The sequence below is a fragment of the Phodopus roborovskii genome, unplaced genomic scaffold, assembly GCF_943737965.1.
Source record: "Phodopus roborovskii unplaced genomic scaffold, PHOROB, whole genome shotgun sequence".
Classification (NCBI taxonomy): Eukaryota; Metazoa; Chordata; class Mammalia; order Rodentia; family Cricetidae; genus Phodopus; species Phodopus roborovskii.
This window is the reverse complement of record NW_026126636.1, coordinates 8,023,042-8,037,139: the sequence shown is the minus strand read 5'-3', so window position 1 is coordinate 8,037,139 and position 14,098 is coordinate 8,023,042. Positions and strand designations below refer to the sequence as shown.

General features: G+C 52.9%; 2 protein-coding genes across 2 annotated transcripts; one reads left to right on the top strand and one right to left on the bottom strand.

Moving 5' to 3' along the window:
• The first annotated feature begins 117 nt into the window (after positions 1–117).
• On the top strand, positions 118–7,399 carry Exosc5 (exosome component 5). Its single transcript, XM_051207439.1, has 6 exons — positions 118–287; positions 2,537–2,650; positions 3,388–3,509; positions 4,681–4,821; positions 5,682–5,771; positions 7,204–7,399. Exons 1-6 carry the CDS (start codon positions 140–142, stop codon positions 7,294–7,296), a joined length of 708 nt encoding a protein of 235 aa, XP_051063396.1. The 5' UTR covers positions 118–139; the 3' UTR covers positions 7,297–7,399.
• A 2,107-nt stretch (positions 7,400–9,506) lies between these two features.
• Positions 9,507–13,534, bottom strand: Tmem91 (transmembrane protein 91). The gene is made up of 3 exons (XM_051207042.1): positions 13,314–13,534; positions 10,608–10,757; positions 9,507–9,832 (listed from the first exon to the last, which is right to left on the bottom strand). The coding sequence occupies exons 1-3, from the start codon at positions 13,521–13,523 to the stop codon at positions 9,674–9,676; spliced, it is 519 nt and encodes a 172-aa protein (XP_051062999.1). The 5' UTR covers positions 13,524–13,534; the 3' UTR covers positions 9,507–9,673.
• Between the last annotated feature and the right edge of the window lie 564 nt (positions 13,535–14,098).

Here is a 14,098-nt window from a genome sequence, read left to right as displayed (position 1 = left end):
CGAAGGCCAATTCAGGAGCGCCCCAGACTGGCGCGTGCGCAGTAGTTACGCGGCCGGTACGAGCGCGCTCGCGCGTGCGCGCGCGCGAGGCTGGGCGGAAGCTACGGTAGGAGCCGCGGCGGCGGCGTGGTCGGCGGCTATGGAGGTAGCAAAGCGTGCGGACGCCAAGGGAAGCACTGACACTGAAACAGACTCCAGCCCTCGAAGTGCAGGCTGCAGCCTCCGGCATTTTGCTTGTGAACAAAACCTGCTGTCCCGGCCGGATGGATCTGCTTCTTTCCTGCAAGGTAAGAGCCTAACCAAGTTTAACTGCGCGCGCCATCCTCACCGGAGTGGGGTTTTCTGAAGAGCGGTGACCGTGTAGTGTGCAACCGAGTGCGCCCATCTCCTTGAAAAGACTGTTTCTAGATACTGGGGGTACACACCCCTCCCGCCTCGAAAAGACATGATACGTCCAGACTGGAAGGAATCGGGGCAACACCACCCTAGAAGCGTAAATATTCCCGAATAGGTGTAATTTCACCAAGGCAAATATTCCTCTTGATGGATTTCCTTCAACACGCTTCTTCTGGATCCATACACCTCCGGTTGAGGCTAAGGTGTTCATTTGCATACATAACCCCTGTCATCACCACTGGTTTATATGTAATTACTGTAGCAGATGAATTATCCAAGTTGAACGTGATAGTGGAGCACCTTTAAAACTTCCAAAAGGTAAGTTCCAGACACATCTGACTTCACAGTCTCACAGTCTGGTGAGTTTATAGAAACCACAGAGCCCCTTCCCCACCCAGGCACAATGGCAAACATTGCAAACTAGTGGGTATGATGATCACAAAATGAAAACCATTGCTTTGTATTTCTGCATTAGGATTCAGTTGCTGAGATTAAGGGCCATGACCAAAAGCAACTTGGGAAGAAAGGATTTGTTTGGCTGACATATCCCAGTTCTTAGTCCACTGAGGGAAACCGAGGCAGGAACTGAAGCAGAGACCACGAAGGAACCCTTTCTTCTCGTGGCTTGCTTAGCCTGCTTTTAAATACAACCCAAGACACCTGCCCAAGACACTTCCTGCAGTGAGCTGGGCCCTCCCATATCAGTTAATCAGTTAGATGCCCCTGCAGACTTAGTCTGATGGAGGGATTCCTTCCTTTCAGATCTGTCTAGCTTGTTCTGAGTTAACAAAACTAGCCACATAGTATCTTAACTTACAAACAATTAAAAACCAGGCACATTCCCCAGGAAGGTAGAGACAAGAGGATTGATTCAAGGCCAGGTCCACCCAGCTACATAGAAAGCTCAAGGCCAGCTTAGACTGTATAGGGCCTGATCTCAGAAAATCTAACCATGAAAACCTACAGAGCCCAGGAGCCTATCAACTGCCTTTGTTGCTAGCCATCTTGTGTTTTGTTGTTATTGTTTGTTTGCTTGCTTGGTTTTTGTTTTGTTTTTTGCTTTGAACTTTGCACATGCTAGCATCCCTGACCCCTTGGTTTTTTGCATTTTTTTTTTTTTAGTAGATCTCCCTGGTGCCTGAGGAGGTCAAAAGAGTATGTTGGGTCCCCTGGAACTGTAGTTACAAATGTTTGTGTGAATCATCCTCTGCAAAATCAAGCAATGTTCTTCTTAATTGATGAGTCATCTCTCAGCCCCAACCTGTGATTCACTTATACACATGCATGTATCAGTTGGGAGTTGTGGTGTAAAGTGTGTTGGTTATTGGGTATTACGGTCAGAAACTTGTGGAAGCCACTGGGTGCAGCGTCTTCTCTTTGTAGATGGCCTCTCTGTAGCCCACAGAGGTTATCAAAGTCACACAAGGGCCAGGAATAGGCAATCTGGGCTAGAAGCCAGTCTTTTTTCTCCAGACCCATTTATATCGGATCTGGGAAAATGAGCAGAAATTAAGAGCCCTACCCATCGCAACTATAGACCCTTGGGTTTTGTTGTTGTTGTTTTGATTGATTTATGAGATGGTCTCCTGTAGTTCACAGTGGCCTCAAACTCACTATGGAACCAAGGATGACCTTGAATTCCTGACCCTCCCTCCTGTCTCTGCCTCCCAGAAGCTGGTGTGTGTGTGTGTGTGTCTGTGTGTATCTGTGTCTGTGTGTCTGGGTGCCCATGAAGGATAGAAGAGGGTGTCGATCCCTTGGAGCTGAGTTACAAGGTGATTATGAGCAGCCTGATATGGGGATTACATTCTAGGCCTCTGGGAGAGCATTATGAGTGCTGACCCGCTGAGCTATCTCTCCGTACCCCAACAACTTCTGAACTTACTCTACTGCCTGAAGTCTGGGGTGGGCTCTGTACATACTGAACAGCATCCTGTATTTGAAGAACACTATCTTTTTAAATTGGTATTTATTTCACATTCTTATGTCGAGAGGCTCTAGGCTTCTGCAAGCCGTTGTTGTGTGACCCTTACAAAAGTGCCACGAGGGAGGGCCTACTGTATGTAGTCCCCACCTAAAGATGGGAAGACAGAAGAAAATCTGCATGATGTGGCAGAGGCCTCCGATGATGTCTCCCCAGGTGACACCTCTGTCCTGGCTGGAGTGTACGGGCCAGCCGAGGTGAAGGTCAGCAAAGAAATCTTCAACAAGGCCACACTCGAAGTGATCCTGAGGCCGAAGATCGGGCTGCCTGGTAACCAGACTCAACCAAACCTCTAAAGATCCAGTCTGTTAGGACCTCACGAGACTCCCCGCCGCTTGCTGTGTCCCATCGCCACCGCCCCGCCCACCTCCCTCTTTGCCCAGCTCTTGCCTTGTGTTTTTAGTCTTTGCTGTACTGGGAATGGAATCCAGAGCCTCACTCCTGCTAGACAGATGCTCCAACCGGGAGCCACTCTCCTGGGCTCTCACTGGTGGACTCTGGTCAAACCCTCTTCTGCTAAGGTCCTCACTGCTGGGCTCCAGGCGGACATTCTGGTACTGGGCCACGCCACCAGCCTTTTACTTTTTGAGACGGGGTCTCAAGGCTGGTACTGAGCTCCCTGTAGCCTAGGTTGCCTTCAAATTTGTGATCCCCCTGCCTGAGCGTCTCAAGTCCTGAGGTTACAGACCAGTACCACCACCAGACTGTTTCTTGCTTTTCGGCCCCTTTACTGCATGTCCCTATGCACGGTAGGATGGGCCTGCTCTGGCAGGGTCAATGTGGCCAGTAGCACAGGACATGGGCACTTCTGGGTATTCCTCCTTGGGTGGCTGGTGGACCCTTGGAAAGTTTCCGGCCCTACCTTCTTTTCCTGGGAGTGTGCACACCATCCCGGGCTGAGACAGCCAGCTCCTTCCTGAAGTCTCCCTCCAGAGACTGGATTGAGCAGCACACGATGATGGGATGGAAGGGAAGCTCTGATGACAGCCAGCCCTGTGTCTCCCCAGGCGTGGCTGAGAAGAGCCGGGAGCGGCTGATCAGGAACACATGTGAAGCAGCGGTCCTGGGAGCCCTGCACCCACGCACCTCGATCACGGTGGTGCTACAGGTGGTGAGCGACGCCGGCTCCGTATCCTTTCCTGGCCCGGGACCTCCCTGTGGCTTCCCTTCTGGTGACCCTGTAACACACCCTCAGCCACGCAGAACCGGGGCCAGCAAGCTGGTTCAGTGGGTAAAGGTGCTTGCCGCCAAGCCTGACGACCTGAGTTCAGTCCCCAAGACTCCTGTGGTGGAAGGAGAGAACCAGTTCCTGCAAGTTGTCCTCTAACCACCATGTGAGCACCAGCAGCACACGCCTGTGCACGTGCACATGCACACACACACGAACAAATGACCTGTGTGCCAGTCACTCAGGCACTTTGAACTGTTGTCACTTAGTTCTCACAGAACTTGTACTGGGTAGCATTGTAATTCCTGTGTAAATCCCAAGGCATGTGCTCAGGCTTTCTGGTTTGGGGAGAGCCCAAGGGCTCCAGCATGTGTGTTTCTCATGTTCCATGTTTTGGGTGTCTTGCCCAGGATGACGGCAGCCAGAATGCTGCAAAGGTAGGAACTCAAGCTCAGGCCTGTCCAAGCCCAGAGCCTGGGCCAATGACGACTTCTCTGTAGCTTGGCGGGAGTTCCTGGCTCTTTGCTGGGGGAACGCCAAGCACGCAGAATGGTCATTGGCTCCATTATATAGCACGGTAGTTGCCCACTAGATTCCCAGGTGGTGGGCCTGGCTTTGCCAGTGTCTTCCCTGTGTGACTTTGGGACCGTTTCGGTAAAGATTTTTTTTTTTTCCGAGACAGGGTTTCTCTGTGATAGCACTAGTTGTCCTGGAACTCACTTTGTAGACCAGGCTGGCCTCAGACTCACAGATCTCCTGCCTCTGCCTCTCGGGTGCTGGGATTAAAGACGTGGGCCACGCCCCCCCCAGCCCCTGCCCAGCTCACTAAAGATACCTTGTACATCCTTTAGTGGTATGTATTGGTTCCCTGGCATCATCTCATTTAATACAGGGAGCCTGGGACTTAGAGAAAATCAGTTGGCCTTATAGCTGGAGGGAGGTGATTACGCCCAGCATGGAGCAGCGGCAGCTACCTGGTGCCAGAACCACTTAGCCAGCCACCTTGCCACGCTGCTGCTCTGTGATCAATTAGCAGCGTCTGCCACGGGCATCAGCAAGTAGAGGGAAGTGTGGCTGTGTTGTGCTGGCCAGTCCCACAGGAGACACTCTTCTTAACCACTGTGATGCTCAGCTCTTGGCCTGTTGCCTGAATGCTGCCTGCATGGCACTGGTGGATGCAGGTGTGCCGATGCGGGCTCTCTTCTGCGGGGTCAGCTGTGCCCTGGACTCAGATGGCAATCTCGTGCTGGACCCCACGACCAAGCAAGAAAAGGTAGGCGGGGAAAGTTAACAGTGAAGCGATGCGGCCTAGTTGGTCTGCGTGCCTCCAGGCCCCGCCTTCTGCGAGTCACGTGGCTCGTGCACCCTGACCCATTGGGCAGGTTCTGCCTCGTTCATCAAGGTTCATTCAGCTTGAAGTGCTAGACAGCCAACCCACACGTGCACAAGTCAGGAAAGAAACTGGCTTGCTAGCACTCATTACCCAGCTGTAGAACGGACCTCCCTCTGGTTCTTGTGCCCTGCGCTGGAGGATGACACTTTGGGAAGCACGTTGTTCTTGGCACTTGTCAGGGAGGGTTTGATGCAGGAAGGGCCTCAACAGTGCCTCCTCCCGGAGCCGCTGGGAGAAGGAGATGCAGTGCAGGCTGGGCCCCAGCCCGGGGCCGCCGTGGTGGCATCGAAGTTGGCTGCACTCATACACACAGGGAAGCTCAGGGGTGGCCTTGGCTGTGGAAGCTCAGAACCCACTCACCTCCGTGGCTTTTATTACCACTGCTGCTGTGAGGGTGGGGGCCGGGGCACTCATCTCGGGGCTCCCTGGGCTCCCCTCAGATAACTGGGAAAACCTAATGGCGAGGGAGTCGTGGGGACTGGCTCACTGGCTTGACTGCAGTACAGAGCTGGGAGGGGAGAGTGGGCGGCGGAGAGGCAGCCAGAAAATGACCAGCACTGTGGCTCCCCCTGTGGGACACAAGAACTGTGGTCAGATTGAAAACGAAGGGAAACACTTAACCCAGCGTGGCGTGGTGTGAGACAGTTGTGGCTGGCCTAGAGGCTAAGGGTCCACTTACTGGCTGAGACCTTACAGAGGAGGGTCCCAGGGCACTTACGTCTCCCACCTCTTGCTCCTAGGAGGCCCGGGCCATCCTGACCTTTGCTCTGGACAGTGTGGAGCAGAAGCTACTGATGTCCACCACCAAGGGGCTCTATTCTGACGCCGAGGTACCAGTGTGGGGGTCGGGGCACAATCCAGAACCTTCTCTCCCACCAGCATGTCATCTTGCCCCAGCTCACAGCGAGCCTTTCTTTGCGTCCTTGTTGGGTGGGTGGGTATGTGTTCCGGGCTTAGTTCTCAAAGTGCTTGCCTGGCACTCAAGAGGTTTCGAGGCACAGGTTTAATCTCTGGCATAGCGGAGTTCAGGGCCAGCCTAGTCTACATGGAGAGTTCTAAGCCAACCAAGGCAACATTGTGAGATCCTATTTTAACAAGCAAAAAAATAAAACCAGAAGGTTTCTCTAGCACTTTTAAAGGAACGCCTGAGTGACATCAGAAAACATGAGTCAGCTCCGGATGAGGTGGTACATCTGTCTTAAGGTCCCCAGTCATCAGCACAGAACAGTGCCACCTAGCATTCTGAGTTACCAAGGGACAGGGTTTAGAAATTTGGTCCGTACCTGTATTTCTTCTTTGCCCCTGTGTGGTGGTAAAAGATTTTGGTTTTTGAGACAGGGTTTCTCTGTGTAGCCCTAGTTGCCCTGGAACTTGCTCTGTAGACCAGGCTAGCCTTGAACTCACAGAGACCCACCTGCCTCAGCCTCCTGAGTGCTGGAATCAAAGGTGTGTGCTGCCGCCACCATCACCACCGCCCGGCAGCTGTAAAGATTTAAATCTCTAGTTTCATGGCTCTTGCAGTTACTTGGATTGGGCATGGTGGCTTACAGCTGTGGTCAAAGCCCTTAAGAACCTGAGGCAGGAGGACTGCTGTGAGCTCCAGGCCAGCCCAGACTGTATAGTAAAAACTCGTCTCAAAAAGGGAGAGGTGAGCTGGGTGGCGCACGCCTTTAATCCCAGCACTCGGGAGGCAGAGGTAGACGGATCTCTGAGAGTTCCAGGACAGCCTGGGCTACACAGAGAAACCCAGTCTCAAACAAACAACAAAACAAGAGATAAAACTCCCGGGCTGGGAAAACAATTCTGAAATTAAAGACTTGCTGCCAAACCCGACCGCCTAACTTTTGTCCCCAAGACCAGTGTGGTGAGAGGAGAGAGCCAGTTCCCTAAATTGTCTTCAATCTCCACAGGGCATGTGTTTTCTCGAGGGTGTGCACGCACAAACAGGCATGCACACGCTGGAAATTACTAAAGAGAGGGAAGCAAACTTAGAGGGCCTGAGGATGTGGCTTTATCGGTGGAGAGTTTGTCTAGGTTGCATGAGACCCTGGGTTCCATCCCCGGTGCCATATAAAACCAGGGCTAGTGGTGTACTTAGGAGACTGAGGCAGGAGGATTGTTCAGGTCCCTTCTGTGGATGTCTCATTACAGGTGTGCACCACCACCCTTATGGGGTGGGAGTTAGGAGGTGACGAAGAAGGAAATAGCCCTTGTGGTGGGGAGTAGCCCTGGGTGGGCGCTAACTGTTCTCTCCCTTCCCAGCTCCAGCACTGCCTAGCGGCTGCCCAGGCTGCCTCACAGCACATCTTCCGTTTCTACCGAGAGTCACTGCAGAGGCGCTACTCCAAGAGCTGAGATGAGCCAGCGCAGGGAGCCCCTCACGCCACCGCCTCCAGCTGCCACTTGACAACGCCTCACTCCAGCTCTCGTGTGGCTACCAATCCTATAGCAGCAGGGGCTCCTGTGCCAGGCCGGGAGGGGCTCAGGGACATTTCCAGACCTGGACACAACCCTCCCATCACCAGGACACCATTAAAGGGAGCTCACCTGTGTAAAATGAGGGAGTCAACAGCCGCTGATTCTGATGTCTGGCAAGCACCCATTCATTAGGCCTGCTGGGTGCGGGGAAGCTGGCTCTGAACGAGAGCCCCAGGTCCCATGTTCCAGGGCAGAGATAGGTGTGTTGGTGCGCGCCAACAGTCCTGCCGCTTGGCAGAGACTGTCCTCTATTTTCTAAAAGGAAGGTGATCTGGAGAGGGCTCAGCAGTTAAGAGCACTTGTTGCTCTTTCAAAGGGCCCGAGATCAGTTCCCAGCATGCGTATCAGGCAACGCACGACCGCCCGCAACTGCAGCTTTTGGGGATCCATGTCCTCTTCTGGCCTCTGGGCATTTCTACACACAGACAAAATTGGATCTAAAGGGGGCGGGGAGCAGTCTCAAGGGGTAGTAAACGCTATCGGGACCCTTCACAGGTAAGGGTAGTGCAGCTAAAGATATCCCTGAAGGAGGAAGGCGCAGCAGCGAGCTTTTAGGTAACAGGGAGAGCCCCAGGGATGCAGGGAGGGGCAGACATCGCATGGGGCCTGGAGGGCCATACCCAGCACCGCCATGAGATGGGGCTGATCCAGTCCTCATTTTCAGAGGACAATCAGAAGAGCCCTGAACCTGTGTGAGGTCATCAGCTAGCAAGCAGAAAAAGACCAAAGAGCCATAAGACCTGTCCCAGATCCCTGGCCGTTCAGGTCAACACCAGCATGCTGGGAGCGCCTGTAAACAAGCCATTGGGGCCCGGCCAGCGCACCTTCCCACACTCTTGGTGCGGAGGGCTGGAGCCAAGCATTGGGGATTTCTGTGAAGACTAACTCCCACAGCCTGTCAGCATGGGGCTAAATCAGGGGTCCCCAGACAGTTTCCACGGGTTGGGCCCATTGTGCCTTGTACGCCACCTGCTAGACCTGCCTCACACACTCTCCACCCTCCTCCACCTGGATACCCTGATAGCCTCGAAGGGAATATGCAGGTGTCTTTAGCTTGGAGTTTTGCCCTCGCAGATGCTGGAGAGTCAGTCATCTTGGGAAGGAAAGTGTTTGGTCTCTAGATGATTTGAGCTGTCAGGATTCTTCCTTTCCCAAGAGGAAGCTATGCTCATATCACTGAAGCCCGGGTAGGATACTTTGTTGCATTTTTCATGTCTGTTTTGGTGGCTCAAAGACTTACTTTATTCTTCAAGATAGTCTCACTATGTAACCCTTGACTGCTTGGAACTCATGTAGATCACATTGACTTGGAGCTGACAGATCCGCCTGCCTCTGCCTCCCTAGTTCTGGGAGTAAAGGTGTGTGCCATCACCCCGAGCTGGCTCTGGGGTTTGAACTCAGGGACTTGTAAATTCTGAAAAAGCCGGGTACTGGTCAGCCATGCCCCTGGCCCTCTTCACCACCACCACCACCCTCACCACCACCACCCCACCCCCGCAACTGGGTTTCTCTGTGTAGCCCTGGCTGTCCTGGAAACTCACTATAGACCAGGCTGGCCTGTTCTCTGCCTCCTGAGTGCTGGGAGGCAGCAGCATATTTTGTATGTTGTCTCAGGGTCTTGCTAAGCTGTTGAGGCTGGCTGTCTTCCCTCACAGTCCTGATTTAAACTGTTACCTGTTAGGCAAGGAACTTGTGATCTGCCTCAGCCTCCTGAGCTGCCAGCCCCCAGGTCCAGCCTACCACCACAGTTTGCTTCCCTATCCTTTATAGACAACTGGATAGCTTCTCCATCTGCTGTGGGAAGGGCTCGGAGGAAAGCAGCAGGCTACCACACACGGCTAGGATGCTTTGGGCTCTGCTCAGCCAGAGGGAGGGGTTGAGTGAGAGACCTGGAAGACTGGCCATCATTCAACTGCTACTGCTGTGGACAGGAAAAGCCTGCAGTGTCTCGCCCCAAGCTCTGGTCTGGGGTCTGGTGTCAGGCACAGCCTCTTAACTTTGCTGGTCCTTCCTGCTCTGGTACCCACACCATTCCACCCTGGAACACCCAAACACAGACGGACTCGGTTTGGCTTCGGGATCTCTTTAATCTCTCCCATTGTTTCCTTCTGGGTGGGGTGGCCAGGAAAGCAGCGGACTCTCATTTCTGGATTCTGTGGTCCTCGCCATCACCATATACGCGGAGATCATCCATTCCTCTCACGGGTTCACTGGGCCTCTGGCCTCTGCATTCACAGTGGGGGCCGGAGGGCAACTAGGGCGGGGCTCGGGAGGCAAGGTAGGCAGCCAAGGTCACCAGGGCAGCGGCGTATGTGCACAGGCCCAGACCCACGGCCAGGACCCCCAGCAGGAAGGCACGGCGGGAGGTGGCCCCTGCCCCTTGGATGTCCCCCTTGGCCCATGCCTTGTTGGTCTGTAGAGGCAGTGGGCAGTGGTAACCAAAGTGTCCCCCCCCACACACTCCACCCTGCCTCCTGTGGCTCCCCCAACCCCAGCATAACTAACTCAGCTATTCCAAAACCATGGGTGGCACGGACCTTTAATCCCAGCACTTGGGAGGCAGAGGCAGGCAGAGCTCTATGAGTTCAAGAACAGCCAGGGCTACCTACACAAAGAAACCTTGTCTTGGGGAGAAAAAGCAATGTTTCCAGATGCCACTATTTTTTGCCATTATTTTTAACTCAGTTGATCTGCACACTGACCCTGAGGTAGGGGCTATTTCCATTACTAAGAAGGGAAACCAGTGTGGCGTTCACTAGCCTCCAGTCCAAGGCCTCCATCAGCACGCTGGGGTCATGACATGTGGCTTGGTTCCCCCTCCTAGCTTCCCACCTCCCTTTATTTGTACTTTGTTTTATTTTTTCTTTTGATGCAAAGAAAGGCTCAGGTAGCCCAGGCTGGCTTGAATTTAGATATTCTTGCCTCCTCCATGTGTTGGCCATCCAACTTCGTGCTTGTTAGGCTGAGCAGTCTGCCTCAGCCTCGTTCCCTTGTTTTTGCTCCTTTTGAGACCTCCTCAGACGGCCTGGGGTCACAGGCCATGGCCGCCACGTCAGGTTACACCTCTGTGTGTCTTCTGTGGGTGTTCCTCTCCAGCCTCCCGCCCTGCCTTAAGCACAGCATGGCCCCCTCGGTTCTTTTTCCCTTTTGTTAGCCCAGCACCCTCCCAGTCCCAAACACAGACTAACCTTGTGGGCCAGGCAGAAGGCAGCGATGCCCACGGGCCAAAAACAACACAGGACAGAGAAGACCGCCAGGCCGAGATGGTCATGGGGCAGAAGAGGTGAGAGGCGGTCGCCCCCCTCGTAATCTGAGTCACTGTCACTGGATGATGTGTCCTATGGACAGGAGAGAGTCTGGGTGGTATAACCCCACCCACCTTTCCTGCGCCATCACCTCTGTGGACCAGTGCTCCCCTGGGGCCTCCCCAGAGATTAAGAAAAAAAAAAAAAAAAATTCAACAAGGTAGGCTTTAGGCTTCTCTGTCCACTAGATCCCAGGAGGAGAGGCTGTGGATCCTGGGAGTCCTCAAAGACACCCACTCCCAGCGTGCTGAGTTCATTCTCGAGGGTCCAACTATGAGGAGATTGCTTGTAATCCCTGAATGGGGGCAGACGTTACCTTAGGTGCGAGAACATGCAAAGGGGATAGGGATGAAAGATGCCCCAGGGCCCTGAGTTGCTAGGACAAGCCTGCCAACCAGCACTGATCTAAAGTCAGGGGTGCATGCAATCCCAGCACTCGGGAGGGAGAGGCAGGCGGATCAGAAAACCTACCTGGGTTACAAAAGACTGGGGGGGGGAGGGGGAGACACCAGAATCTTTCACTGTTACCTCCAGGCAGTTTGGCAGAAGCAGACCAAATACCTGCTATAAAGCGGTGCCTTCGCTCTAGGCCTCCGAGTAATAGTAATAGATCCTGACAATGCCTTTTTTCCCAAACAATATGACTAACACACAGTCAAATATACCAGACACAAATGTGAGCAGGACCAATCAGAGACTGGCGGGGTGTCCCCCACCCCTCATGCTTGTTTTGATTTTAGACGCTCTTACTGTATTGCCCCTGGCTGTTCTGTAAAGCTGCATGCTTCAACCTCTCGAGGGCCTGGAATATAGGTACATACTAAGCCTAGATGCAAGTGATTTCTTTTTTTAAAGACAAGGTCTCTTTTATGTAGCCTCGGCTGTCCTGGAACTCTAGACCAGGCTGGCCTCAAACTCATAGAGATCCATCTGCCTCTGCCTGGGATTAAAGGCATGGGCCAAGACCTCTTCCTCCAAAAGTTCTTTGGACCTTGTGACTGACGCCCCTCCTCCACCCCCCAGCAGCTGTGGGGTGGGTTCTCCCTGCTCTTGAATCTGGGCAGGTTTTCAACTGGTCCTTAACAGAATGTCATATGGTAACTGTACAAGATTTCCTAGGAAGAGGTGACATAAATCAGGTTCAGTCCCAAGAACTGGAAGTTCAAACCTTGTCTGGCCTGTAGAGTGAATTCAAAGTCAGCCTGGACAATTTAACAAGACCCAACCTCAAGTAAAACGGGAAGTCCGGGGCTGATGGCTCCTGCCTCTAACCGCAGCTCTCGGGAGGTGGAGGCAGGAGGCGCAGAAGTTCAGGGTCCTCTTCAATTCGTTACCTGGTGAGTCTGAGGCTAGCCTGGCCTACTCGAGACTGGCCCACAAAAGACACAAGCCAGGAGGATGGTGCAGGCCCCCAGTTCCAGTCATCAAAAGATGAATGTGAGCTGAGGAGCTCACGGCCAGAATGAAGAGCAAACCTTGTCTCTTAAGAGAATTGAGGTGTAAAAATAAAATGAAAGACCTGTTTCTCGATATGAGCAAGGAGTAGGACATAAAAAGGTGACTTTAAGGTGGCCATGGTGGCACAAACCTGTAACTGCGGCATTCCTGGAAGCTGGGGTGGAAGGACGGATTTAAGGCCACCCAGAGATACAGACCTTGCCTCAGAAAAGGGGGAGTGGGGGCTGGAGAGATGGCGCAGTGGTTATTGCCCCTGCAAATGACCCGCGTTAGGGTCTCAGCATCCATGTGTGGAAGATTACTATAACTCCAGCTACAGGGGATCTAAATGGTGAGAAAATGCACGCGCACAAGCACACACACACACACACTTAAAGATAAGAGCTGGAGAAATAAAATAGCTCATTGGTTAGACCACTGTCATGGATGCAGGTTGGATTCCCAGCACCCAACCATCTGTAACCCAAGTCCCAGTGGATCTGGCGCCCTCTTCTGGCCTCCACAGGCACTGCATGAATGTAGTGCACTAACATGTACAGGCAAAAGACCCACATGCATAAATAAATATAAAAACTTAAAGTAACAATCTGAAATGTAAGAAACATCTTCTAAGGCGGGGGAGGGGAAACAGTTGGATGGGTCGTTAGGAAAAGGCACTGGCCCATCAAATCTAATGACCTGACTCCAGGTCATAGTGGGAGGAGAAAACCAAAGAATGTTGTCCTCTACCTCTACATGTGTGTCCTGCCCTCACTCCATGCACACGTGCACACACAAATATTAACTTTAAAAATAATTAAAATTGAAGACATTAACTTGAAAAACAGAAGCCAAGCGTTTGTGCGTTCTGGAAAGAGAAAACTCAAGCCAGAAGGAAGACAGCAAACGAAGATCAAGGGTCTCGAGGTGAGGAAAAAAAACAAAAAACACTGCACTCAGAAGGCAGAGCCAGGTGGAGGTGTCTGAGTTCAAACTAGCCTGGTCTACACAGAGAGCTCCAGACCAGCCATGGCTTCACAGAGAAACTCTGCCTCAAAACAAAAACTCCCAGACTCCCGGCCAGTCCCTGCACAGTCAAGTGGGACTCCAGACCTGGGCAGATATCGACAGCAAGCAGCCCGACACCCCTACCTCAAGGTCAGGGGTCTCAGGCTCCCCGAGGCCCCCGCTCACGGAAGGAAGAGGTGAGTGAAGGAGTTGCCGGCCTCTCAGGGACTCCGCAAAGACTGTTTCTGGGAAGAAGGGTCCCAGCTCTACTTTGTCAGACTTGGGGGACAGGAGGTCACAGGCTGTGCTTGGCAACAAGGGTTGCTGGAGTTCCTGTAAGCTGGAGTTGTCCATGGCTAGGAGAGGGGCGTGCCGTGGGTAGAGGGGTTCCTGGAAACAAAGGGAAAAAATTCAAATTCCAAAAGTCTTGTCTTATCCATCGCCCCCTGGCTATTGGCTTCGGAGAGGTGAGCGAGCTCAAGGCTCCTCAGATTCATTTTACAGATGATAGAAAAACAGACTGGAGAATAAAAAAGGTTTGTCTAACTCACAGAGAATTCAGGGTCCCTGTCAATCGATTCTGGATTCTCTCAATTATATACCTGTTGCACAGTCACTATAAACCATGTCTTACACACTTGTTTGTCCTGCGAGCCCTCTCCACACACATACACACACCACCCCCCCCAGGCTCACATGCCCTAACCACCCATCCAGGCCCACACCCTTCCTCTTATAATACGCTCATCCATCGCCTACCAGTGACCCAGGAACTCCACCCTAGTGCACACACACCTAGCCCTCACACTCAGTTCCCAAGGCCGCTGTCATCCTGCCTGTCTCCAGGTTAGCCCACCCACACCCACACCGTCATCCACCAAAGGTCTCCTTGAGCACTTGCTACGAATGACAGCGGCTCCCCTCAGAAA

What these genes read in the sequence shown, in the direction of transcription:
- Tmem91 (XM_051207042.1), bottom strand. Translation starts at nt 13,523, where the DNA reads ATGGACAACTCCAGCTTACAGGAACTCCAGCAACCCTTGTTGCCAAGC. An exon ending in CTGAGACCCCTGACCTTGAG is followed by an intron (nt 10,758 to 13,313) that starts GTAGGGGTGTCG and finishes TCCTGTCCATAG; the next exon opens with GACACATCATCCAGTGACAG. An exon ending in CCTTCTGCCTGGCCCACAAG is followed by an intron (nt 9,833 to 10,607) that starts GTTAGTCTGTGT and finishes CTGCCTCTACAG; the next exon opens with ACCAACAAGGCATGGGCCAA.
- Exosc5 (XM_051207439.1), top strand. Translation starts at nt 140, where the DNA reads ATGGAGGTAGCAAAGCGTGCGGACGCCAAGGGAAGCACTGACACTGAA. An exon ending in TGGTGAGCGACGCCGGCTCC is followed by an intron (nt 3,510 to 4,680) that starts GTATCCTTTCCT and finishes TGTGATGCTCAG; the next exon opens with CTCTTGGCCTGTTGCCTGAA. An exon ending in GGCTCTATTCTGACGCCGAG is followed by an intron (nt 5,772 to 7,203) that starts GTACCAGTGTGG and finishes CTCCCTTCCCAG; the next exon opens with CTCCAGCACTGCCTAGCGGC.